Raw genomic sequence first — 25,543 nt, 5'->3', positions numbered from 1 at the left:
AGTTTTTGACTCGGATGGATATGAAGGATATTTATTTTGTCAAACTATTTTATTTGCATGGAATGTTGTGCATTTAACTCTCCTAGTAGCCGACACCTTTCAGTGCCGGATCGAGCCTTCGAGATAACTGGAGGGGGCGGTCATTCAGACCCTTAAATAAGGGGGACGGGGGTCTGCAATGACTCTTGAACCTCATGGCCTAAACCGCCGTGATGAATTATTGTAATCCATATCCTTAGTATTTTTCCTTCCCAGTTTTTATGTTGTACGTCATTTCCGCCTCTCCCCTTTATTGCGACATTCTCCATCTATATAATATTGTGATTGCTACATAAGTTCAGTAACATCTGTAAACCTGAAGAAGGCTGGTATGGCCAGCCGAAATATTGTTATAAAAAAACAATACACGTTGTTTTAAATCAGCTTTGCTGTAGTCTTTGGACTTCTCGTTCTTGTTCTTCGGGCCTCAGTTTGGTCTAAAAATAAGGGGGGGGGGGGGGGGGGGGAGACGGGCCCCTCCCCTGGATCCGCCACTGCCTTTATAAATTAAAGGGAAACCTAGAGTAGATCGCTGCCGTTCTCTAGTAATTTTTCTTTTTTGACTCTCTAGAGTTAAGGTGATAACCACTTCTACATGAACTGGCTGACCCTTTAAATTGTCAGTCCCGACGGTGTACGATAAAGGGAAGAGATTACTGTAATCCCAGTTGTCAATATTTTGCCATTGCATAAATAAACTTCTGATATATATGGCAAATAGGTTCAAGCTTTTGGCTCAACGACTTCTGGGATTGTTTCGGCGAACAATAAAACCACTGACTGGTAAATGGTTGCCCTTGGATACCATCCACCAATCATAACTAACGCTTGTTCACCTAAAAGATCCCGAGAAATCATTGCGTCTAACCTGACTTACACTCATTCTCCTTGTAGTTTATGGAGAGGCAAATTAATTAGTGGCGTACAATTGCAAGCGCGTACTTCATTGAAGTTAAAATAAAGGTATTATGAAGCTTTATAATAAATGCTTCGCTCGTCAATGGATCATTTTCCTAAACGACTGAACGTGCACTCTACCGGGAACGCACCTGGTTTGAATTTTCAAAATCAAAATCCAGTGGTCAGTTTTATAAGACTTTTACGAGTGCAATTTACGAGTGTAGATATTGTTTTCAGACTCGAAAACAATAGCAGCACTCGTGAGAGTTTTATTAAATTGACTGCAGATTTAATCGAACAAAAGACCTATTCCCGAAACCCATGCAGAAATTATCCTTTTAATTAACAGATTCAGTTCCAGGGTACTACATTAAAATAACTCAAGGGATAGCCTCCCACACACAGACGCGGGTGACGAAGCCCTAAGAACGTCTGCGTGGTAGGCTACTCAATGGCAGATGCCCTTACGTTAGTAACAACAGACAAAAGAAGTGAGCCTATGAGAAGAGCAAAATGGTCCAGTTCTAGCAAGCCTCAGACCCAGCCTAGTTTCTCGGCGTTTTCTATCGGGCTCTTGATTATTCGGATAGGAAGTGTGCTTTTGAAACGACCTTGATCTTGAGACTGTGGAAAGTTCACCCAGGTTGATTTGCCTCACGTAGAACCTACACCTGTACAGTAGATGAGAAAGAAGCCCTCTTCTGTGTTTCAATTACCCACCCAAACAGAAGCAGAAATATCGTATGAACTATTACCAGTTTATTCCTTCTTGTCCAATTGGAAAATCAAAAATGCAGGTTAAGTTCTTGTTTTTTATTGACGTTTTAAAATTCGGTGGAAATGACCGGTGTAACCTGTAAAATGAACAACAAGTTAGTCAGCTGCACTTGGAAAAGAAATCAATCATTCAATCTCTTCTTCAATCTTTTTTTCAATCTTTTTCCTGCCTCTTCACCACGACTCATTAACACTGTGAACTAGACTTAAAACTTAACACGCCAGATGGAATGAATGAAAAAGACGGCATGAAATTGCTTGAAGAAAGGAGGCTTTCGGAACGATGTAAGGTACACCCGGTCTTGTTTTGTTGAGCGATCTCTCGTGACCCGCAGAAGTAAACCACCGGCTATTTTCCCGCCACCTGCATGTGGAAGGCCCGTATGTCAGCTATCACTGGTTTTGTTCGAGCGCTCGATATTTGCACTGATCTCATAGAAAATTACGGAAAGCGTTGCGTAACGCCTTTATAAATTGGAAAGACTGGGTCTAATTAAGATCCACAGACGCGAAAAAAATGGCAGCGAAACGTATGAAGAATGATCGAGGCCGGATCGAATTCGCGGAACAAATGTGTACGACGTATAGCCACTCTGCACTTAAGAAAATTATCGCTCAAAGCGATGTTCATCTTGCGAGAATCGACAAACCCCTTCTTGTGTTTAAAGTATTCTATTTCTTCCTCTTTGGATCAATCGCCACGGCCTTCCCGTTTTTACCTTCGTATTTTGGACAGATTGGTTTCTCATCGTCTCAAATCCAAGCTCTTGCTTGGGTAAGACCGGTCGTGCGACTTTTGTCCAGTCCAGTTTGGGGAATTTTGGCGGACCGCTGCTTGCCCAAGAAAATGATGCTTCAGTTTTGCACATTCGTCTGGCTCATAGGGACTATTTCATTAGCTTTTGTCGAGCCCACTAGTCAGATGTGCCAACTTATTTCCCTCAACGACACAGGTTTGAAAATTATCAATTCTACAGAGATGCAAACCGGATTTTTTCGGCGGAGAAGAACGGCTGAGTTCTTCGAGATGCGGTCCAAGCTGATTCCTAAAGTACATAAAGTAAATTTGACTTCTGGTGGCTCAGAGAGTGTGGACGTTTCGTTCGGGTCGGGCACAGACACTGCAGCAGTGTCACAGGAAAACGAAGCATCTGGAAGTGGACTTATTATCGATTCTTTGCATCCCAACAAAAGAATGGACGAATTTAATAATACTGATGCAAATAAGACTCACGACTTCATAAAAATTTTATCTCCCCATCATAAATCAAGTTCTAATGACACGCCCAATCCCAACGAGTTTAACTTCGCCATACGAAACGAACTCAGAGAAAATACCTCTAGGTTATATCAAATATTTCTTGGGGCCATAGCGATCGTCGTGTTTGAAGAGATCTTCATGTGCCCAGTGATGTTTGTTGCTGACGCAGTTTTACTGGCCAAACAGACAGAAGAGGGTTCTCTTGTTGTATATGGATATCAACGGGTTTTTGGCTCTATCGGCTTTCTGATATTCTTTTTAATCACTGGATCTTTAGTGAATGATTCATTTCGCCCGGTCTGTGGACATATGTATGCGGACTATGTCATTAACTTCTGCTTTTACTGTGTTTTAACAATAATTACGTTGTTGGTGTTGATCAAGTTCGAAGGACCACCAAGAAATCCGGACGGTTCTCCGTGCGAGATTCTTAAAACTGTTTTTCATAATAAACACTACGGATCTTTCTTTGCTTCTGTGGCATTTTTGGGTTTTTCACATATCGTGATTTCGAATTTTCATACCACATATCTCATGGAAAGTAATATTGGACACTCGTCATCTGCTACAATAAATGCCTTCCGTCTGCTAGGCGAGCCATTAGCCTTCTTTGTCAGCCATAAACTAATAGCACATATCGGGGATATAAACATGATGTTCGCTTCACTCGCATTGAACATGTTTAATCATTTCGCGTGCTCATTTGTCACCAGTCCCTGGCATGTGATTCCACTCGGCTTCCTTGAAGGCTTCACCTTTGGATGTTCGTTTTTGGCATGCGTCACTTATCTGGCGAAATCATCTCCGGTTGATTATATCACAACTGTACAAGGTAATGAGCTTTGCCCTTATGGCAATTAATATGTTTTTTTTTTAGAGATAAAAGAGATATCAGAGCTCTTTACCACAGCCTTAATGAAACATTTTAGGTCTTTGCAGCACAAATGCTCCTAAATGGTCTTGGTACCGACAATAGGAAGGATCCTTTCGCCAATTTCTTTAACAATAATCTCTTTACCAGTTGTTTGTAACTGTTTGGTATATTGGTCAGTTGTTAGATTTTCGTTATAAAATCTAGTTTGTGCGTTCTTTGTTATTTTCTTCACAAACCTCGATCAGGTTTTGTGATAACACTTATGCCAAAGGCAATGTACACGTTAGCCTCGTACGATCGACGGTAAGTTTGTAAATTTCAAAGGTCTGGTAGAGCCTCTCTATAGACACAGTTTTAGAGAACTGTTGCATTATTAAATGATCTCGGTGGTAGCTTAAGGTGCAGAGGCCTAGGTCCTTTACCAAAGTCAAACAAATTTAAGCGATTCGTGGATCATCCTTGGCGTAAAATGCCTGGACCAGTGCCTTTGAACCGAAGCTATACTTGGTCTGGTAAGAAAGGAATCCATGTTCCTCTGACTACTCTGACTATAGCTACCTGGGCGGAAGATGTCAGAAGATTTTAGGACACATGTATGTCAAAAGCCAGACTGACACTTTTTGTGAAATCCCCAAAGCCGGAAAAACAACTTTCCACGGCCAGCATTTCAACAAGAGGCAGAATGCTTCAGACCGTGGTTGATGACCCTCATTTTCTGGACGGCAAGCAGCAGATGCGTGACTCTGAAAGGAATAGAGCTGCATTATGCCGATGTAAAGGAGAAAAACAAGCGATAAAAAGAAAGAGCAAGCATCACCAGATTCAGCCTTCTCCCCTCCGTTGTACCAAAGAATTTGAGCTTGGCGCCTCTGCGTCCAAAGCCGCCGGCCAGACCTGTTAATCTCTCATTCTCCTTATTCCCTTGCTACATGCATCAGGTAGCCTCAGTACTTAGCAAGTTGCTAGGTTTAGGTTGTGATCTGGTCAGTCAGTGAAAATTGCAATAGGCCTCTAAAGCGACCAGAGGACCAATAGCTGCTTAGAATCCTGCAGCTGACTTCTGCAAAGAGGGTAAACCAAACGAGGGCACCAAATTTGGATTTGCCCACATCTAAGTCTCCTAGAAAAATGCTCTACTGCAACCAGAGTCACTCGCACACAGTATAAGGAAGTTTTACATTTGTCAAAGAAGGGTAGCAAAAAAAACTATTGTATAATGAGAGTCGTGGAACCAAAGAGTTTTAAAACTAGCACATTACACTTTTATTGACATGGAGCCGATCGTGTGAGAAATGCATGGATGGACGATCATGATTACGTCCGCAGATAGGCTGTACCCTGAGATTTGTCGTGCACTATTCCTAGCTAGCCATGCCGTCACATTTTAATAGCTTATCACTTTTTTATTATAATACGAACTTCTCTTTTTTTCCCAGGTGTGTTTCAAAGCGTCTACTGCGGCCTGGGAGGTATACTGGGTCTCCTTATTGGAAACAATCTGATCCATGCTGCCGGACCGACAATCGCGTTCCGTCTCTTCACAATGTTGGCCGTTATGTTTATAATCGTCTTCACCTTCGGTTTAAGATTCGTGAACTTTCGAGATCGCAATTATTACTCGGTGCTGCTGAACACTTTTAATATCTGCACAGATACCATGGACACTCAACCGATGAATAATGGAAATGAAGGTGAAAGGATACCCGAAGAGTTTAATGCTTGCGAGCAGATGACACAGGCAACCACTTTGGAGAACAGAGCTAATAAATCGTCACAGCAAAGAAATCCTGAAATCCACTGTGAATCCTTATCGTATTGATTCTATTAGGTCGCCCCATGTAAGGGAATCCAAGACAGTCTTGGATTCTGGATACCACGCTGTGGATTCCGGATTCCAGGTACTGGATTCCGGTTTTTTTTTGTCAGTGGAACTTGGATTTCTGATTCCAATTTTTAGTGGGATTCCGGATTCCTTAAGCTGTATTCCGGATTCCGCAGCCCAGGATTCCGCATTCCAGGTTCTGGATTCCGGATTTTTTGTCAGTGGAACTTGGATTTCGTTAGTGGGATTCCGAATTCTTTCCGGATTGCACAAGCAAAAATTCCCCGGATTCTGGAACCCATAGTCCCTTACATAGGGCGATATTAGAAGATTTAATTTCTAATCCTTGGGATTATTTCAACTTTTCAATTGGAGAATTTTAATTTTCTTTCAAAAAGTCTTATTGTTTGTTTGTACCTTTGAAAGGTCAACATATAACATCAATATGACCGTTGAAAATTCAGAACATGGCTATGTTTACATTGAACTTTGAGAGGTTTTGCGCCTGTTCTGTACGCTGGATTTTGCATTTCTACGCTTTTCACGCCACTTTCTCGATCAGTCATAAGTACTGTGACCCTAATGTGACGATTTGGTGTATGAGACAGTAAAAGTTTTTTCAAGCCAGTACTCTCTGGGTCTTTATCTTTTTCATTAAATGACAGGTTTACCCGTTGCTACAGGCTTTCATAGTGCTTATACCACGATTTTTTCTTTAAAGTAGCTTAAATTTAGGGATCGCCCGTCCACAAGCTTCGGATCAGCACCTCAGTACCAGATTCCAGCAAAGCTCTGTGGGATCGTTTGTTGCAGTAACAAGTGTAAAATGTTTGGCCTATTACATAATACTCTAGAGTTTGCCCTCTCCAAAAATTTTACATATTAAACCATTGATTTCAAATCCTCCTGGTAAGACTGCTTATTCTTAAGTGCATTTGAAAACAACAACTTCTGCAAAATGTGGGGGACAAACAGAGTGTATTATGGTGGATTCGAAAATAGTCTATATCCAAAGGCGACGAGACATACTTCACCGGAACTGCTTTTCGCGTTTATGCTTTTCATTTGAAATGATTTGATATAGATATTCACATGAATAAAAAAAAGAATAGCGCCTCAATATAACACAAATAAAAACAAAAATTTTTAGAGAACAACAACAGATTCCTCTTGCTGCTATGGTCGTTGCAAGGTAATTGTAGATCTCTTCGGTTTTCGCAAAACTTAGCCCTTGTAAAGGAAAGCATTTTGAGTGAAGACGAGCCCGTCGCCTAGTTTAGAAGGAGACGTTTGCGTGGAGGTTTCGCCTCATGTAAGAGAATCCGGAATCTGGAGTCCAGCAAATTTTTGCTTTGGAATCCGGAATCCAAGTCCAGTACCTGGAATCCTGAATCCACTGCGTGACTGTCTTGGATTCCATTACATGTCTTACATGGGGCCATAGGTTGACCAGTAACAAAAGATACCACGGTAAATCCTCGGTGTTGGAAAAGTTATTAGTTTCCTTAAAATGTATCAAAGGGCGAATTGTCCAAGCTTACTACTTATTGCAAGTAGCTCAGTAATTTTTTTAAAAAAAGCAAAGAACGATACAAGTTATGGAATTTATTTTAATTTAATATGTTGTGCTACCATTTCGTAATGTAAGCTACATTATCACATTTTGTCTTATGCTTTTTTTCAGTTTTGACACTTGTTAATGGTACGGGTATATCATACTTTTTGCTTATGTACATGAGAACCTGCTACGCAATCTCGACACAGGAATTGGTGTTCCTGTAGGGTCTGGAAAAGGGAGTCCTGATCCGGTATTCCCGCACTTTTCTCACAAGAAATCCAGCATCCCGAACTTCCGTCATCGCTTTCCCGAATATCATTTTCTTTCCCAATCCGCTTCCGTTTCCAAATTTTGGCGAATTCCGCGCGCCTCCCGAGTGGGAGTCAAATCCTGTATCCTGTCAACGTTTTCTCAAATCTCGCATTGTATTTTGATCAAATCACGGATGCCGGGAATTTATCATTTTCATATAGACCATAATGCACCTTGAGGTGCATTATGGTATATTACCCTTCCAGGCCCTGAACCCAATTTCATTCAGGTGCAGTTCCAAGATCCGTGGCCTGGAACTTAACTCAGATGGTAGAAAGAAGATTTATTTCTTATATAAGGTCTTGAGTTTAATTTCGACCGGAGGTACTGGTCGATTTCCATTCAGAGATTTAGCTCTCATTACAATTGATGTTGAAGATAGTTCTAACTTGAGTTATCCACATTGACCACGGTTCAGCTTTCGGCATAAACCTTGTCGGATTCCTAGCGATATTCGTATCTCCTAATCGTCGTATTATGTTTTTTCTTCGTACCCTTGGATACTCTGTACCCTCGTAAAAGTTCTTCAGTATCTTTTGACTCCACTGTGGGTAGATACGTGTACTCAAAGTCCAGCTGACGAGTCGCAGCTGTCTCCTGCGTCCATCTCATCTGCGCAAAACAGAACAAAACGCAGGCCACGAAGGCGCAGCAGGCGACGCAGCGAAATGTGGCCACTGCTCCAATATGATGGATAAGAAACCCTCCTGCTATAGTACCCGAGCCTGTTCCCAGTCCCCAGTAAACACCTTGGAGAATACCTATGAAAATAAAAAATTGTACCCTTTGGAACAATTATCTAAACAAATTATGCTTTAAGCCACATAACAGGTAGTGTGGCCGAGTGATCAGTTGGAGTCCCACCTCGAACACTACCTGGATTTGTTCCGCGGTCATCCTAGCCTGCGTTGCTGGCGGTTTGTTTGGCCGCGAGAGTGAAAAAAAGCTGAGTTCAAATCCTCGGCCATGTTTGTTAATACCCAACTGGTTGCCTCTAGCCAGTTTTTTCTTATTCGGGTATTTTTGTAATTATTTGAGTGGATTCCTTCAAAATAGCTGAAAAAGCTAAGTTTACTTCTATGATAAACAAAGATCACTTTTCACGGTTGATAAAAAAAAAAATAGACCTTCAGAGTTGTTTATAACAGCTATCAGTATTCCTGGTAGAAAAAATATTTTTCCACCCTGTGCTATAAACCTTTCTAAACTGTTCACACCAGAGAATATTCAAATGATAGAAAAGAGTTAGCAAGCCTTTAATTCTCTTCAATTCCAGAGTCCTAAGTCTCAAGTGCGATGGTATGCCTTAGGGTTAATGGTAAGTCCCTGGTCAGTGTAGTAAAGAAAAAGAAAAGAAACAACAATATGTTGAACAATATCTATTCACTTCCTGAAAGATCAAAGAGTTAACGAGAGTTATCTAGGGAGGCGTAGGGACCGTTCTATACCTTGAATAGTTGTAACTGATTCTGAGGACGCCGCACCTGCCATGTATGAAGTACAAGCTGACCATGAGGCTGCATAGGTACACCCTACTAACATTTCAATGGGCAAAACCCACCATGGGTTAGTGAGTAAGGAGTACAGTGTGAAGGCAATTCCGTACGAGATCAGCGAGCAGATCATAATTTTTATCTGTCCAACGGCCTTTATCAGGCTTCCCGCCACGAAAAATGTCAGTAAGTCCAAAGAACTGCGGCAAATTACAGCGACGCCCATCAATGTTTTTGTAGCTCCTAGATCTTCGAGAAACCAGTTGAGAAAACTATGAGACATTCCGTGACCAACTCCCATGAAGCAGGCAGCTGCTAGGCATGAGCCGTAATGAATGTTACAAAGGGCCCAAAGCACATTTACTTGTTTCGTGTCAGTTTCTTTGTATTTGAACTTGAATGTCGTTGATATGAACAATGTCGTTAGCATTAATAACGCAAATACGCAGAAACATATCATGTAGTCCGTGTATGGATCGCCACAAACAATATGCCGAGACCTCTCCAACAGAACTCCAACGAGAAACGATGATAACCCGAATCCAAGCGAACCCCATAATCGTTGTTTTCCATAGTTTCGTCGTTCTTCGCCCAGATGCTCTAAAAGGGATGCGTCTGCTAGTGTGGCTGAAGGAGCTTCTAAAAACTCTCCCACAACAACTAACACGAGAAGAATTGTAAAAATTCTCTTCAGCTCAGAGGAATTCGTTTTTAGCAAATTTGTCATCCATATTTGTAACTTTTTGTCGGATTTTTTCAAAAGCTTAGTGACTAAACCGGTTTCCTGCATGAAATTTGTTTCTCTCGTTTCCTCATCATCTGAAGTTATAGCTGTTTGGGATTCGCCTGACATATATCCATCCGTTATAAGTAAACTTTCATTGCGTAATGACTGCATTTTGCTCGCTTCTCTGTATTTTTCAGAGGCACTGTTTTGTAGATAATTGGATACTTTTTTAGTATTGTGATGAGAAGCTGCATTTATGACCATTGTTTTCTGCGTTTTTTGCGTTTTGATTTCCTCTTTTTGGGGGTTGTAAAAGGAGCCTTCTCCTTCAGTAGAGGTGTACCATGTAGAGGAATCCAAGACAGAATTTGCAGAGCCACTAAATAAGCCATAATCATCGCTCTCCAAGTCGCCGTTTGAAGTTTTGACCTCCAACTGGCCTCTTACATTGTTTGTTTTGTCCATAGCTGGGACAGACTCCTGATGGCTTATAAATTTTGTCTCAGATTTGTGCAATTCATTTTTAAGAAGTTTGTCGCTTTGTGTATACAAGGTTTTGTTATGAACATGTGCTTGAACTAGTGGTGAGCGGTTTAAAGAAACACTGGGTAAACTTGAAGTTTTATCAGCGGTATCATTAATGGATATCTTCTGACCCTCTCCTATACCTGTCCGTAATGAATTTCTCTCATTGATAGTCTTTGAATGATCAAATGCTATCATCTTTGATAATTTTTCCTCCAGGTGTAACAAATTACCTTGATCTATGTTCTCTGTTGGTCGATTATTTATCTGTGTCAAAATATCTGAAATATTCGGATTTACTCTCTCTGTCGTTGACGGTTCATTTGAGTGCAAAACTGTTTTCCGAACGACAGTTTCTTCAAGAAGTGGCCTTCGTTCAAAATTTCCGGAACCCTCTTCATTTTTCGCGTTGAATGAGTTCTCGGTTGTTTTATCCGGCGTACTTTGTGAATTGTGAGGTATTATAATTCTCGAAAACTCTATTACAACGGGTGGGGAACCTTTATTTTCTCTCCTTTTGTCAGTAGAAGAATTGTCTTTCTTTTCATGAGCGCGTGCAGGTGACAGAACATTGAGAGTGAAGTTTCTTGTCGCGTTTTCGCGAAGTCTTTCGCTTCTCTTAAGTCCAGACTTTGTGGAATCATTCCTGCCTTGGAGCTGCTGATACTGAGTGTTTTCAATCTGAACACGGCGTTCCGAGAAATTTCTGTGTCTATTGCTTTCACCCGCCAAATTGCTGGTTTTATAAAAGCGTGAAAAGTGTTTTGATTTAATTTGCTCCCCAGCGGATAGTACAACGTCTTTACCGGTGGCTGATTGTGTTTCTTTCGTCAGGTTTTGTAACTTTGGACCATCCTTCTTGTAAAAACGCTCCGGTTGTTTATTGTTTTTAGAGTTAAGATTCCCGATTAATATACCACTTGAACTAAGTGTTGTAACAGTTGAAATATCGCTCATGTCTTTTTGCTGCTCGGCTATAGTTACCGGCGCAGATAAGTTACTGTTATTTCTCGCATGAAAGGACCTTTTTCCTTCGGAGAGGATCAGATATCGATGATCACCCTCCTGAAACTGCGCAACATTTGAAGTCTCTAGCACTCTTACGCCGTTTGAACGTGAAATATTTTTTAACTTTCTTTCTCTGTGATCAATATGTATCGGCACAATGTCTAAATCGGCTTGTTGTTGCGTCCCATCTCCTGTTTGCGTATCAGGTTCAGTTAGGGGTAGCCACAGCGAACGTCTAAAAAATCCTGTTTTTACTTTTGTGTAATTCACAACATGTTGATGAGTGTCATTTCCTTGGCGAATCTCACAGATTTCGTTGGTGGGCTCTACGAACGCTAAAGTCATTGTCATAATGAGCCAGGATATAACTGACATGACCAACACAGATTTTCGCTTCCTGTATCTGTCTGCAATGATGGCCCAAAACGGTGCGCTGGCGAACTGGACAATTGGGCGCAAGCCAAGCAAAAGTCCGACTTGACTGGCAGGCAGACCTATCTGTCGAAAATACACCGGAAGATATGGAAATATACTTCCAAATCCACTAAGAAAGAAGAAATAAAATGCTTTGTAGACTAGCAAGTCGCGGTTTATGCGTAGCCACTTTCTGTCACTAGACATGATGCTTTGTCAATAGGCCTCCAAGTCAGCGAGTTTATGTTAGAGTAGGTCTCGTGTGCTTATAATTAGGATCAATTGTTTCATCTCTCGCTACCAAGCTCTACGTCAAGGTTCGGAACATTAAATAATATTTTTGGTAGAATTTCACGACCTGGTCTCTTGGCTCTGTCACCGAGTTTTTTTTCACATCATTGGTAGGTTATGTTATTTGACAGCAACCAGGTGGTATTTAAATTATTTACCAGTGTGTGTTAAATCAAGCAGAAATACGGCAATTTGTTAACCTTCTAGACCAACCGCATTTCAATGTAAAGAAAGCTACTTTCCGACTCATGGAAAAAAGAGCAACCTTTCTCCACCTTTTCATAACAATCTCAGTACCTATCGGGTTTTGTAGTTTCAACTGTTTATTTAAACAGGTACCCAGTTGCTACAAAGTGGACTGGGAGAAAGCGATTGCCTACAGACTGACAATTGAAGCGAGAAGACGCTTCACAAAGGGTTGATTTCTATTGTCGCGTACTTTTTCTGTGCTAACGCTCGTCAAATTTACTCGCGTAAATGAAATAGAGGCAATGTATGAAAGGCCACGCGCAAACGTGAAAGTTGAGCGAGGTTCAACTTTTACGTTTACGCTTGACCTTCCAGACATTGTCTCTATGTAATTTAGGCGCGTAAAATTTACGTGCGTACGCACGTTAAAATTACGCGACAGTGGGAATCCACCTTAAAAGAACCACAAACGACTGGAAAAACCCTCACTAAACTCAGGCGCGCAACGTAGAACGTATGATCGGTCTGCATGGCGGGAGAAAAAGAGGGAGGAGAAGGGACAAAAAAGATGAACTCCTTCTCCAGTCCCTTTCCCCTTTCCCCTTGTTTCTCTCTCCCATTCAGGTCCCTTCCCCTTTTCACCTCCCTCGGGGAAACGCCCTGGCTAAAACAGGTCACATGAACACGCTTCAATAAAGTGTTTCGCGGTCCCCCGTCATTCATTTCGACCTACAACGATGCTTAGTCGAAGGATTCATCCGGCAGGCGCTTGGAAGTTATGGGTGGGATCAAGAGCCTCTTGGTATGATAGAAAACGGTGGGCGCAAGGGAAACACATGTCCCCCTAGCCCCTCACCTCTCCGTTATTTCTTGCGCCCATAGTACATCAGCTCAGCGGCATACCCAAGTATGAACCGACCCCCATCCCCCGGGGCTACTAGCTACTTCTCCCCATATTTCTTTCTAGAGGAAAGGAGAGAAGCGAAAAGAAAGGAGAGAATGCAATGAAAGCAGAGGCGACAAGTACATTACTACCGTCGCTGATAGGGACAAAACACATCCCAGAAATTCAAAAACTCTTCCCAGAATCCAAAACACTTCCCAGAATCCAAAAACACTTCCCCGAATCCAAAACACATCCCAGAATTCAAAAACACTTCCCAGAATCCAAAACACGACCCAGAATCAAAAAAACGTTTTGGATTCTGGGAGGTATTTTGGATTCTTGGCTGTGTTCTTGGTTTTTGGGACGCGGTTTGAATTCTGGGAATTGTTTTTGGATTCTGGGAAGTGTTTTTGAATTCTGGGAAGTGTTTTGGATTCAGGAAAGTGGCCACAGTACACTACATTTGTGATTACGTGACATACATATCTAGGGAGTTCGACCGCTGACCATATAAACCTTTGATTCGGTATTAAATGGCCGCCAGGAAGGAATGAAAGAGGGGAGGTTTCTGGAATAAAAAAAACCGTAGTTCCGCCATCGACCTTTATGGCTCTACGAGATCGGTTTCGCTCCTTTCTTGGCTTAGACGTAGGTATCTTCATTATATATACAGACTGTGCTGCCAATCTATTACGAAATTCAGTTGAAAGAAAAGTATACTCAATAGACAAAACCTGTAGTTTCGTATGAGTGAAAGCTTATATTCGCTTAACAATGATCATACTTTCAGCTGATTGCATCAAATAATACTTTTGTCTTGCTTGTCAGCGTTCACAGAAAGATTCTTTCGATGGAGATTCTACAGAGAACCTTCCAGAAGTTGTATATAAAGTTAGTATGGCTGAAATATTAAGTGCTTGGAAATAGTGCTCAGTTTTTAAGCTTAAGCTTATATGTTTATAATTAGCTGCTATATGGGGTGGCTAATTGAGTGATGATTTCATTTATAGGTGTGGGGCCTAGAATAAAAACAATAGCTTTTGTTATTTTATTATAACTTATGTTTATGATTGATAGTGTCCTCAGTTAGTGTTTTGGAACTGATAATATTTGATCATTATGTATATTGTTGCAATCATTAAGCGTATATGAGGGGACGTTGGGGTGGGGGCAAAAGATATTGGCAAATACCAAAATACCATGTCAAAAATTGATGAGATACCAATACTGCATTTATGATCAGTTATGCTTACTTTAAGTTATTTATATCTAGCGTATTTATTCATCTCAAACATGTATGCACGAGAAATAACCTCAGCCATAATTTTGTGAGGAAACGTGGCAAGACTTTGAATATGTTTACTTTTGGAGAGGGGCAAAATCCTCTTTCCTAAGGGACCTTTTGGGTTAATTGTTGGCCAGGTTACTGCTTTGTAGCTCAGCTTTCTAATTTCAAAAAAAAAAAAAAAAACAATGATGCAATCACATAGATTCAAAAGTGGTGCAGTTTTCCTGAACGCTCTATGAACATGTCCACCCCATTTCTTTTGAAGCAGGCATCAGGTGCTTTACAGTATTATTTTATTGGGAAGATTGATGGTTTCACTTTCTGTGTCTTTTCCTGGTCTTTCCAACTTTTTTTCTGTCCAATCTTGACAAGTGTCAATTTTTCCTTTTTCGTTCTAACTACCTTATCATCTGGGACTACCTTGTATGTCAATAGTGTAGCAAGATGGATTTCACTTGTTAAGCATGATTAAGTTCTCTCCACTTGCTTAAATTCTGTGATCCTTTGGAAATTGAAATCCCAGAACACACACTTGACAGAGCTGTTATTGTTATGATTAAATTATTGTTAACTATTATTATAACAGCAACAAAAACAACAGTTAGCATTTTCCCCTTAATTCTAGTTATTTATAATAGTTATAAACAGTTTTGCTAACATCATAAGTCTTCAGGCATCTGCAGATATCTGATAGGAGTTTTCCTAAATCTTGACTTCCTGGTAAAAAAATCATTAATTTTGTGTGACTTGGAAAAGGTTGGCAGGCATAGAGTGGACTAATATCCTGTCCACAGAAGCTAGGATAGCTATCCTTTAAGCTTCAATATAAAACAACTAAATTTATTCATGCCCATCTCTTTTTAGGATGATGTTCGTGAATTCCAAGATGACCCACGTTCTGATGAAGAGGTTGACAGAATACAATTTTTCTTATCATATTTTGTCTTATTTGATATCTTGCTATGTCCTAGCCGAATAGTTGCTATACCTTTGCCATCATTAAAAAAGTTCCACCCATATTCTAAAAAAAGTTTCAAGTTTACTTTTGGTAAAATATTAGAGCCACAATCCTGGGTAAAAGTCTTGGGATAAATTTGCATTTCTGGTGTATTTGTTTTGCATGTCATATACATGCAACTCTCTTGGAAATAGATAGAATTACTCGCTCCCATCGCCTCTCCTATACCCCACATTTTGCCATTTGCGGAACACACATACCTGCAATTTCTGAATTTCAACATTAGGGAACCAAGCAAGTTAATTTTCATTCAAAATGATCTAAAATTGTGCATTTCGGGAGGAAACTCACGTATAATTTTTAAGGTTAACATAAATGATCAAAGCAAAGTCAGTGCCTAATAATTATTGCAATGGCCAATGATGTACTATTCTTGTACGCCTGAAAGTGTAAGGCAATGTAATGTAGGTGTCAGGTTTTGTAGATGAAACCACTGATAATATTCTAAAATACGTGTTGATCTTCAGGTTTTAGGGGAAATAAAAGAGATCTATTTCAGTGACAGCTCATTTGATTCAAGTGATCATGAACTTCACGTAAGTTATATGCTCTTATCAGAATTGTCTTGAATTACCTTTGTTGTTAACCTGTGTGGCACAGTCCAGAAGGACGAAAGAGAAAACATAATTTCATGTATGGCCCTGTTTCACATAGTTCTCAGTTAGCGCAGTATGGACCGTTGGCCAAATTGCAGAATGAAGCTCAATTTGAAACTCATCTGGATAAGTGTAGATGATAGGCCAAACTGGAGAAAAAAGATTAATTTTTAACTTTAATTATCCAGGGTGATGTCATTAATGTGAACAGGGCGTAAATCTACATGTGTAACCACTTTGTACTGTTTAGAGTATTTTAAACCGAATCATCCAAAAGTACAACTCATCACACAAGTATTTTTTGTGATAAATGGTTGCACAATACTGTCAGTACACGTTCTGTGACCTATTTTTCAAGTGTATTACCAGTAAAAGTGTAGCCTAGTGATTTATTGTCCACTGTTGATAACATTAATTATTGTCACATCTGGACTTAAAAATTTTATTTACAACTAGCACTAAATAAAACTATTCAGAAAAAAAACAGGAAAATCCATATCAAGAAATGATGTACAAATTTTGAAAGAGGTCTTGGAATTTCATTTCGTCTCATTTTTTTTTTTGTATTATTACAGCAACTTCCTGAAGTTCTTGACCTTGATGACCTTGATGATTATCGCAATAATCTTCGAAGGCAACTCCAGGCGGTGAGATTAAAAGCCAGATTATTAAAACTCTCTAAAGTAAATGCAGTAATAAAAAAGGCACTTTTCCTTCGTTAACCATAATGATTGATGATAGTAAGAAAGCTCCTGAATTTTTTGTTCTAATAAGGATGAAAAATAGGCCTTAAAAAAAGCAATCCCATTTATATTTGCTAACATGCCCTTCAAGTAACTTAAAGACAACTGATGAACTATAGAGATGCTGCAAAGCTGGGACGAAAGTGTTTTATTTGATGGAAAAGGGGCATCAAGATTTGGACAACCATGATGATACTTTAACTGCCAACTACTAGCTCCAACAGGGTGCAGTTACAACAGCAGTCACATCAACAACCAGGGTCTTAAATGTTCCCAAGCAAAGGTTGTAATCCTAGTGGCTTCTCTCATTGAACTTTTTTTAATCTTCAACATTACTGTTCAGTGCCGGATCCAGACCTTGAGATAAGGTGGGGGGGGGGGGGGGGGGGCGGTCATCCAGAACCTTGGATAATGGGGGGCCTGGTCTCGCAAAATTTTTGTCCCTTCTGGCCTCAGTTTGGTCCCAAAATAAAGGGTGGTCCCAGTCCTCCTGGGCCCCTCTCCTGGATCCGCCACTGCTGTAGCTGCCTCTGCACATTATATTTCTTCTGGGGCTTTCTCTGAGCAGACTAACTTGTGCAATGTGAATGATCATGCAGTGATCTCGAATTCACTTCCTCGAAGTTCCCCCTTCCTGTCAGATGCACTTCTAATAATTAGAATTGGGTTTCTTCAGTTAGAAAGTACATTGACAAGACAGAGTGAATACTCGGCTGCTTCATCAGTTTGAGAAAATACTTGTAGTGATATCAATAGTTTGTTATTAACTTTGTTGTCAAAAGGTGGGTCATTCTCATTAATGGTGCTTGTTGGAGCTGCTTGCACCTTTCACAGGAAAAAATAATGGATTCCCATTTTTGGATATTTTAGGGTATTTAAAGAACACCCACAAAAATCCCAAATTTGGAAGAGTGAGACAAGTCCCAATCTGGGAACTAAGTTAGGAATTCCCTGGTTGGGACTTGTCTCACTTTGCCAAATTTGGGATTTTTATGGGTATTCTTTAAATACCCTAAAATATCCAAAAATGGGAATCCGTTATTTTTTCCTGTGTTTATGATAATACAATGTAACACACCTTTAATCAATCTACATCATTAATTTTTTTGCCATTAAAAGTGAGAAAGCTGTATTATACATGTAAGCTAGCATTAATTTGTGATCTTTTTTGCAACTTTTTCAGGTCTCTAAGACCCTATACAAAAAAGTATTGGATAATCACAACCAATTTGTGCAGGTAACTTGTCAGTGTGCATAAAAATCTCTTTCATTGAGCACTATAAGGCTTGTGTTGAGCCAATGTACAGTAAACAAGTTATGTGCACCTGCATCCAGGAAAAGTGGTTCAATTGTGATCACAAGCGATTAAACCAAGAACTTACATCAACAATAAATGACCGTCAAACTTAAATACAGCGGCAAGAAGGGTCTTAAAACAAGAGCAACCCAAAGAAACACAGCAACAATGTTAATAATGGGAAAGCAAGAACATGAGTACCCAAAATGACAAAGCAATCAGGCAATTAACATAACGTAAAGAACCTTGATATTATTTTAGTCATAAGAAATGGAAGTAAAGTGAAAATAAAAAACTAAAACAAATCATCTGTTGACTATTCTCCTTTCAACTTGTTCACAAAATCAATAAAGGAAAGGAAAAGAAAATCCATTGCACAGCTACATGTAATAGCCTTTAGCAAGTCTCTGTCTCTGAAAATAGTGAGATCATATCTAATTATCTTTAACACATGTAATATTATTATTAACCAACTCGCAGTTACACACTGCATTCATCCTTTGATTGCATATTGTGTTTGAGGAAACTTGATATAACTCACCGACCTAATATTTTTTTGATAAGAGCATGGTCAGGAAGTCAGTAAAAGATCAGTATACTGATATTAGTCCATTCTTATCAAACTTTGTATCATTTTCTTTCTGATATTAAGTGCACTATAACATGTGGTGGGGTTATAGAAAATTTTTAATTTGTAGTTTGTCAAATATATTTTTAGGAATTACAAAGAGTAATGGACCTGCAGGAATCCTTACACACAGCTTCTTCAATATGTGACAGAGGAAGAAGGTATGTGATTAAATCAATTTTTATAAACTGTGGCTGATAAATTTACAATATTTTTAGTAGAACTCCAAGTTTGAATGTCTTTGTTGTGCAGAAAACTAATTTTGAGTTGCATATTTTTTTGCAGACATTTAGACCGGGCCAAGAGAGGTGTATCTGTTGGGGGGTTAGGAATTTTAGCCAAACATCGGAAAAAGCAGCATCTACTCATCCTGCTTGACTCCTTAAGGACAATCAAAACACTGGTAAAGAATAGAGTTTTTTTGTCAAATGGAGTAAACGTTTCAGTGGCTTATTTTATATTTTTCTGGGTGCTAAATAGAGGATGGCTGCATAGTGTAACTGCTGAATAGAAGTTTCACTCAAAAGTGTGTATTTTACCCAGTCCTGTCAAGTGTGGATAATCTTGAAGTTTTTCTGCTTGTGAAAGTTAATTGTGAAAATTGCAGGACATAGTACAGGCACATTTGCAGGACAGCTCTGCAGGTGCAGAAAATTAAAGTTGCAACTGCAGTTACTGCACTTGAGCTAAAGTTTGTTAGTTTTTTCTATGAACTTGAAAGTAATCAGTATCATGTGTATCATGGGCGTCCAAAAGTGAGTGTCTCAGGTTTGATCTTACAATTAATGAATTTTTTCTTCTTTTAATTCCCTCAGCAAAAAACAGATGTCAGGCTTAAAGAGATGCTTGAGGTAATTATGATTAGACAACAATATTATTGACTGACCTCATGCATTTAAACGTTTCTTACGGTTTGCCATTTTTGAATGGATAGCGATTCGTATGCCATTTATCAGCTGTTCAAATGGAGTGGGTTATTAATACTCAGAATTATTTTTAAACAATTTTTATTTAACATCATACATGTAAATGTTTAAAGACTGTTAGTTACAGGCTGTATTATAGGATTACTGTATTACTGTTGTTAAACACAAAGATATCCAGTTTGATGTTGATTATATTGTGTTATACCAGTTGTTGCATCTACTAAATTAATAATTTGCAGGAAGAAGACTACCCAGGTGCCATTAATTTGTGTTTAGAGTGTGAGAAAGCAGCACAAGCATTCAAACACTACAGCTGCATAAGGTACATGCACATTAATACAGTTTCACTCCTCACACTCAAGTTTACCTACAACCCTTAAGTGTGACCATTCAGTTGAGAGCAATTGAATAGATACTTTTCAGTGTGTCCCACACCATTAAACTGGAATTAACCTTGCCTCTTACTCCCCAAGTCAATGAAATACATGAAACACTGTATTTACCCGAGTAAGTGCGGCAATGCTTCTGAAACTTTTTACACCTCAAAAGCTACAGTTATTTGAGGGCGGTGTTTATTTGCAAGTTGACGTGGCAAAGATTGTTTTCTTTTTAACTTTAAATTTTTTTGGTACTTCCTTAAATATACGGGGCGGGGGGGGGGGGGGGGGGGGGGGCTCTGCCTAAAAGGTTAACTTTTTCAGGCTCCAGGTGACTGAGGTATATGAAAGGGTAGGGGTTTCACCTGTTGAAGTATATGAAAAGGTAAAAAGACTTAAAAGGGGTAAACGAGAAAACGTTCCCGTTTTGAGACAGTGCCTTTATAGCAGTGCAAAGGTATGCAAAGTTGTAAACTAGTTATGTTAAAGGGGGTACCATTTTTTCAATAGAAGTTAGATGAAACGGGTCCCTTTTCTGTCATAAATGGTATATAAAAGGTTAGGGGTTGGACTACGGGCATAACTTTCCCACAGAAAACTTTTTTGAGTACCCATGGGTACCCTCTGAGTCTGTGGAAAAAATCTATCGGCATGACAATTCAAATGAACTCTTTTCAGTGGTACTTCCACGCTTGTGGTACTATTTATTTAGAATTTGTAATTGTAACTTTTGTACCATTCAAATGAAACCACGTCACCATTACTCTGATACGGTACTGCTTTTTTATCAGGAATTTTATCAGGGAATTGGAAGATTTTATAATCAGGAAATCATAAATTCTGATGTGTTATAGAGCAGCCCTTGTCACAACCAATGTTTTCAAAACCTCCGTACTAATTTCCTTTCTATTACGCAGTGAACTGAGTTCCAATCTCCAAGAGACACTGATAGATATTGAGGTAAACTATTAAACTCTTCTGAGAATATTTCAGTCTTCTCTTTGTGAATTTGTAGATGTAAATTACACACTTATTAAAGAGACCATACCACGAGGATATCGCTGTTTTAGGACAATTCTGTGCTGAAGTGTTTTCTTATTGCCTTTACTCCATACACAAAATGCTCCTGTAGAGCAAGAGAAAATATATCAAACAGATTTCATAAAGAAGCTTTAACCAACATTTTTTATTGGGGTGAGTTTTGCAGGCAATGCATTAAAACTTGAAAAGGTTGGCCCAACTTTTTCACGTTTTAATCCATGTGCATCCTTGCCATCCGTTTGCAACATACGGCAGAAAACAGTTTCAGTGCTTTAATATAGTCTCAAATAAAACTCGGACCATTATTTTTGAAATTCAATTGATGTGAGAAAAGTTTTGGCTTTTTCTTTTTAAAAAGATAAACAAATAGCGTAACATACTAGCCCCTCTAATGATGATGATGATAATAATGATGGTTTCCTCTTCTGTGTCTATTCACAGAAACAACTTGATGTAGCCCTGGGAAAAATATGCAAGAATTTTAATCCAGTGAATTATGAGCGTTTGCTGACAGCCTATAAATACCTGGGAAAGACGGAGATAGCTTTGGATCAACTGATCATACACTTCATGACGGCTATCAATCATGAATCATTTTCTGTTGTTTTGGATCACACAGGGGTATGTGCAGTTTAAATTAGGCTATGTTCGCACTATGTCAGATACCGTAAAATTCCGAAAATAAGCCCCTCCATGTATAAGCCCCTCCAAATATAAGCCCCTCAAACCGGTAACGCAAAAAACCCTCCGTTAAGGTGACTCGACCCAGTTTTTTTGCGGGGGTACCATCCTACTTTGAAGCTCTCTGGTATCCCCACCTTTACTTTTATCGTAAGTCTAACACATAGAATGGATAACATATAGATCAATCTACAATATAACATAAAATTTTTGGCGATCGGAGTAAATGTCACGTGGTTATAATGCCACGCCCCTTTGAGGTCTGAGTCGAAAATCTGCTGTTGCCAGCATTTTTTTCCTGAAAATCTCTCGGCTACACATAGTGCGCATTAGTGCCTTGCGCTGAACAGAGTTTCACCAAAATCGCAAAGACCCAATTCGAGAAATTCAGCGGTTTCCAAATTTAGGTCATAATTTATGCGAAAATGATAAGCAAACTTTACACGGATTATATCTAATAAACTATGAGATTCATCTCTGTATTTTGGGCATCCTTATAACAGATGGGTCCTTGAAAGTCAGCAAAACAATTTAGGGCCTTGTAAATGCGCGCGATTTCGAGCAAAGCAAACATTTAGAAATTATAGTTTTCGCTATTTGTTGACGTTTGTCAGCGTTTAAGAGTCAATCTCACGAAAAAAGCATTTTCTTAAAAATTCGTAGTTTTTTTTCCTTCAAATTTTTTCAGGGCCACAATTGATTAACTAACTACCCGGACTCTAAATTTCATGGTCATTGAAAAACTGTGACATTACCTTCTATAAGCCCAAACTTGAGTAAACATTGAAGATTTTTAGCGTTTTGGCTGAGTTTGTGCTTTGGGAGTTGTCTATTGTTTCTAGTCTGTCATGATACAGCATTCTTGTCCAGCACGCGTGCACTTACCACGCTTGGCTGACTTCCCCGGGGCTAATTTTCGGAATTTTACGGTAGCTTTTGCGCTCGCATTAAAACCATACCGTATAGGACTTGTGTTCACACATAAGAACAGTGATTCCGGCGCGATTTCTGTAACGAAGCGAAGCTGCGCTGCGACGATTTCTAAAGCGGAGAGTCATATATCGGATAGGTGTTCATACAATACCGGCCAGCTTTTCGTGTGGGCACGAAAAGATAGCCTGTATATTGAAAACATTAGGGAGCTTAAGTAACACGGCGACGACTACGGAAACGTCACCTAAAAAGTGAATTCGCGCTGCCTCAAACTTAATCGCGCTTATTCCATCTCGTTTAATTCGTCAAATGTTGGCAAACTTTTTTGTAGTTGAATTCTAAAGGACTTTATCAAATTTCAAGAAAAGAAAAAGAAACTATGAGGTGTTGTTTTGTGTTCCCGTCCTCGACAAAACGTGAAAGTAGGCACTTTCACGCTGTAGTCGTGTAACGACGGCAAACTCCCCATTACCGCAGCAAAACCTTGACTGTTTAAGTTTCTTTTTTTTTTTGCAATCCGTAGGAATATTCTGCTGAAGCGCTCTCTGAAGACAGTTTTCAGCACTTTCATTTTGAAGAACAGTGCAAGGTAATAACAAGTTTTTTTAAGTAAATAACCGAGTTGCCAACTTTACACTCCTGAGAGCTTGTGCAGTAAGGCCTAGGCCAAACGTCGAATTTTTCATGAGACGAATAGCGTGCGAAAACAGCCATTTCTCCTCGCTCTTCACCGCTGAGGACGTTTCATGGGGGAGAAACGACTGTTTTCGCAGGGTATGAGACGAACCAAACTCAAGCAGATGGATAGAACGTGTTGGACGATCCAAACTCATTCAGACGAACTAAACTGAGCCAGACATCGAACTTTTAATGAACTCAATCTCTGAGTTTGGTTCGCCTCATGGAAAGTTCTACGTTTGGCCTGGGCCCAAGCGAGCTTTGCAAACGTTCAGAGGTACAACACCATCACAGAGGTTAGGGTTCGAAGAGAGCAGAAATTCTGGATTTTTTTAATCCTTTTTCCGTATTAGTTTTATTCACCATACACAAACATTGGACAGATTTAGAATCACGTCTACGGCAACCGGCAAACGTCAAATTCAAGTTGATAATTTCTCAAAAAAGGAAATGAACAGATAAAAACTCTGCAAACTAACTCTTAAAGGATGAAACTGCTAATTTTTTTTGTAGAACTAAAGAACAACAAACGACACGTAAAGGGAAAACTCGGTCACTTTCTTGGTGCCCCTTACGAGAATATTCATTCTTGAAGGAGTTGGGGTTCCTTTAGCCTGCGTCGCAAACACTCTAAACCTAAATGGTTTGGACGATGTGTGGGCTGGCTGCAACGCAGGCTAGGTGTCTTGGAAGAAGAAGAAACTACATGGGCGTTTGCCGTAAACTTCATCCTGAATCTCCATATTGTTACGACATCAAAAGGAGTTCAAGTTCAAATTTTTCAAGTTCTTTTTCAAATTTGAAAAAAGTACTTACTTGAAAAAAGGGAAAAAGGGTTTCTTCACTGAATTTTTACCATTATAACTTTGCGTTGCAGAAAGTAAGTGTGGATCAATTTACCCCATGTTTATTGGATCTCTGTAAGGTATGATAATAATTAGAGGGTAGCCGTTATCATTACGTACAATAATCAGATCAATTCCCCTATATAGAGCACTGGCGGATCCAGACGCTCAGATAAGCAGGGGGGCAGTTTGGTCTAAAAATAAAGGGGGGGGGGGAGCGCCCCCCGGGCCCCTCCCCTGGGTCCGTCACTGCAGAGGGTTCCGTATTAGGGCTCTTCAATCCCGTCGTCCTGACCCAAATTTTCGCTCAATCCCGTAATCCCGAGGATTATTTTCGGTGTCCCCACAGGGGGCCCACGCAATCTGTTTATTTAAGCGATGTACTGTTCTTACCGTTTGCTTCATCTGAAGCGGTATATCGCTAAATATGTGCATGTACCGTCGGTAAATTGTCGTTTTTTTGCCTGAGAAGTGGTATTTTCAGCGATTTTGAAGGATTTTGAGTTCGCTGTTCAGTGTTCTTCTTCTTCACGTATTAGCGATATACCGCTATACATGAAGCAAACAAAATACAGTACATTTACCATAAAATTACATCTGTTTCACAAACAAATTGTGCAGGCCCCTTTTGGAGAAACTAAGCCATGTAACATGTTCTTTCTTCATACATCCGATCATATTGATAACGGCCATTCTACCAACTTCTTCCCCACTTGAGCAACTCCTCGAGACTGACCGCGTGTGGGACGGGTCTGATAACGTCACTTCCGAAAATGGACCGAAGCTTCAGCGGTTTACTCCGGAATTCACGAGTAAATGATTGGTCTGAGGAGTGCCCTGAAGTGACGTCATTGCATCTAGTTCCCTGTCGCATGTTTGTCTTGTAGGTTGTGACTCAGGCGGAAGCGTGAAAACAAATTTTCGAATGTCCGAATTGAAAAATAAAAAAGATTTTTTTCTATGCTTTGTTGGGAAAACAAAAACAAAACTGAAATCCTCTGCAAGCGGTATGGACAATTCAAACAAAGAAGAGTACATTCAAGCCATGTTATAACAGCCTAGTACTTAACTTGGGACCAGGCGCCGTAGTTTTTTTTTTCGCCTGTTGCCCCCACTGCCTAGCCTGGTTCCGGCCAACCTGATACTCAATGTCTGTATTCCCTTTCTTCCAGACTCTTTGGTCCTTCATGTTAAGCTATCACCAAATATACAAGTGGCATGAGCAGTATGATCCAGCCATGCATCCGAGCGCCACTGGACACGAGGAACCATCCGCTGAAGCAGCTTACAACAAGAATTACATTCAACAGAAACTTGATCATGGCCTTAATAGGATATGGAAGGTTTGTTCACTTTTATTTATCCGACCCAGCAGGGCTACAATGTCAATCTTCTCAGCTGTAAATTCATCAAGGT

The 25,543-nt window shown here is 39.8% G+C and overlaps 3 protein-coding genes across 3 annotated transcripts in view; 2 read left to right on the top strand and 1 right to left on the bottom strand.

The window, feature by feature from the left end:
- The first annotated feature begins 2,233 nt into the window (after positions 1 to 2,233).
- Positions 2,234 to 5,681, top strand: LOC140929789 (major facilitator superfamily domain-containing protein 6-like). Its single transcript, XM_073379495.1, has 2 exons — positions 2,234 to 3,809; positions 5,288 to 5,681. Exons 1-2 carry the CDS (start codon positions 2,234 to 2,236, stop codon positions 5,668 to 5,670), a joined length of 1,959 nt encoding a protein of 652 aa, XP_073235596.1. The 3' UTR covers positions 5,671 to 5,681.
- Positions 5,682 to 7,867: 2,186 nt separating this feature from the next.
- On the bottom strand, positions 7,868 to 12,027 carry LOC140932371 (uncharacterized). The gene is made up of 2 exons (XM_073381987.1): positions 8,992 to 12,027; positions 7,868 to 8,304 (listed from the first exon to the last, which is right to left on the bottom strand). The coding sequence occupies exons 1-2, from the start codon at positions 11,915 to 11,917 to the stop codon at positions 7,988 to 7,990; spliced, it is 3,243 nt and encodes a 1,080-aa protein (XP_073238088.1). The 5' UTR covers positions 11,918 to 12,027; the 3' UTR covers positions 7,868 to 7,987.
- A 1,579-nt stretch (positions 12,028 to 13,606) lies between these two features.
- Positions 13,607 to 25,543, top strand: part of LOC140931204 (syndetin-like) — a 28,176-nt gene continuing 16,239 nt past the window's right edge. The window contains exons 1-15 of the mRNA XM_073380964.1: positions 13,607 to 13,724; positions 13,905 to 13,967; positions 15,229 to 15,273; positions 15,850 to 15,918; positions 16,554 to 16,625; positions 17,905 to 17,958; positions 18,737 to 18,807; positions 18,932 to 19,049; positions 19,462 to 19,497; positions 19,812 to 19,894; positions 20,867 to 20,909; positions 21,432 to 21,611; positions 23,128 to 23,193; positions 24,160 to 24,207; positions 25,300 to 25,470. Coding sequence (XP_073237065.1) covers positions 13,683 to 13,724; positions 13,905 to 13,967; positions 15,229 to 15,273; positions 15,850 to 15,918; positions 16,554 to 16,625; positions 17,905 to 17,958; positions 18,737 to 18,807; positions 18,932 to 19,049; positions 19,462 to 19,497; positions 19,812 to 19,894; positions 20,867 to 20,909; positions 21,432 to 21,611; positions 23,128 to 23,193; positions 24,160 to 24,207; positions 25,300 to 25,470 — 1,161 coding nt within the window. The 5' untranslated portion in view covers positions 13,607 to 13,682. The remainder of the gene's footprint in view (positions 13,725 to 13,904; positions 13,968 to 15,228; positions 15,274 to 15,849; positions 15,919 to 16,553; positions 16,626 to 17,904; positions 17,959 to 18,736; positions 18,808 to 18,931; positions 19,050 to 19,461; positions 19,498 to 19,811; positions 19,895 to 20,866; positions 20,910 to 21,431; positions 21,612 to 23,127; positions 23,194 to 24,159; positions 24,208 to 25,299; positions 25,471 to 25,543) is intronic.

Source organism: Porites lutea, chromosome 3, assembly GCF_958299795.1.
Source record: "Porites lutea chromosome 3, jaPorLute2.1, whole genome shotgun sequence".
Classification (NCBI taxonomy): Eukaryota; Metazoa; Cnidaria; class Anthozoa; order Scleractinia; family Poritidae; genus Porites; species Porites lutea.
This window is presented reverse-complemented; position numbering and strand designations above follow the sequence as displayed.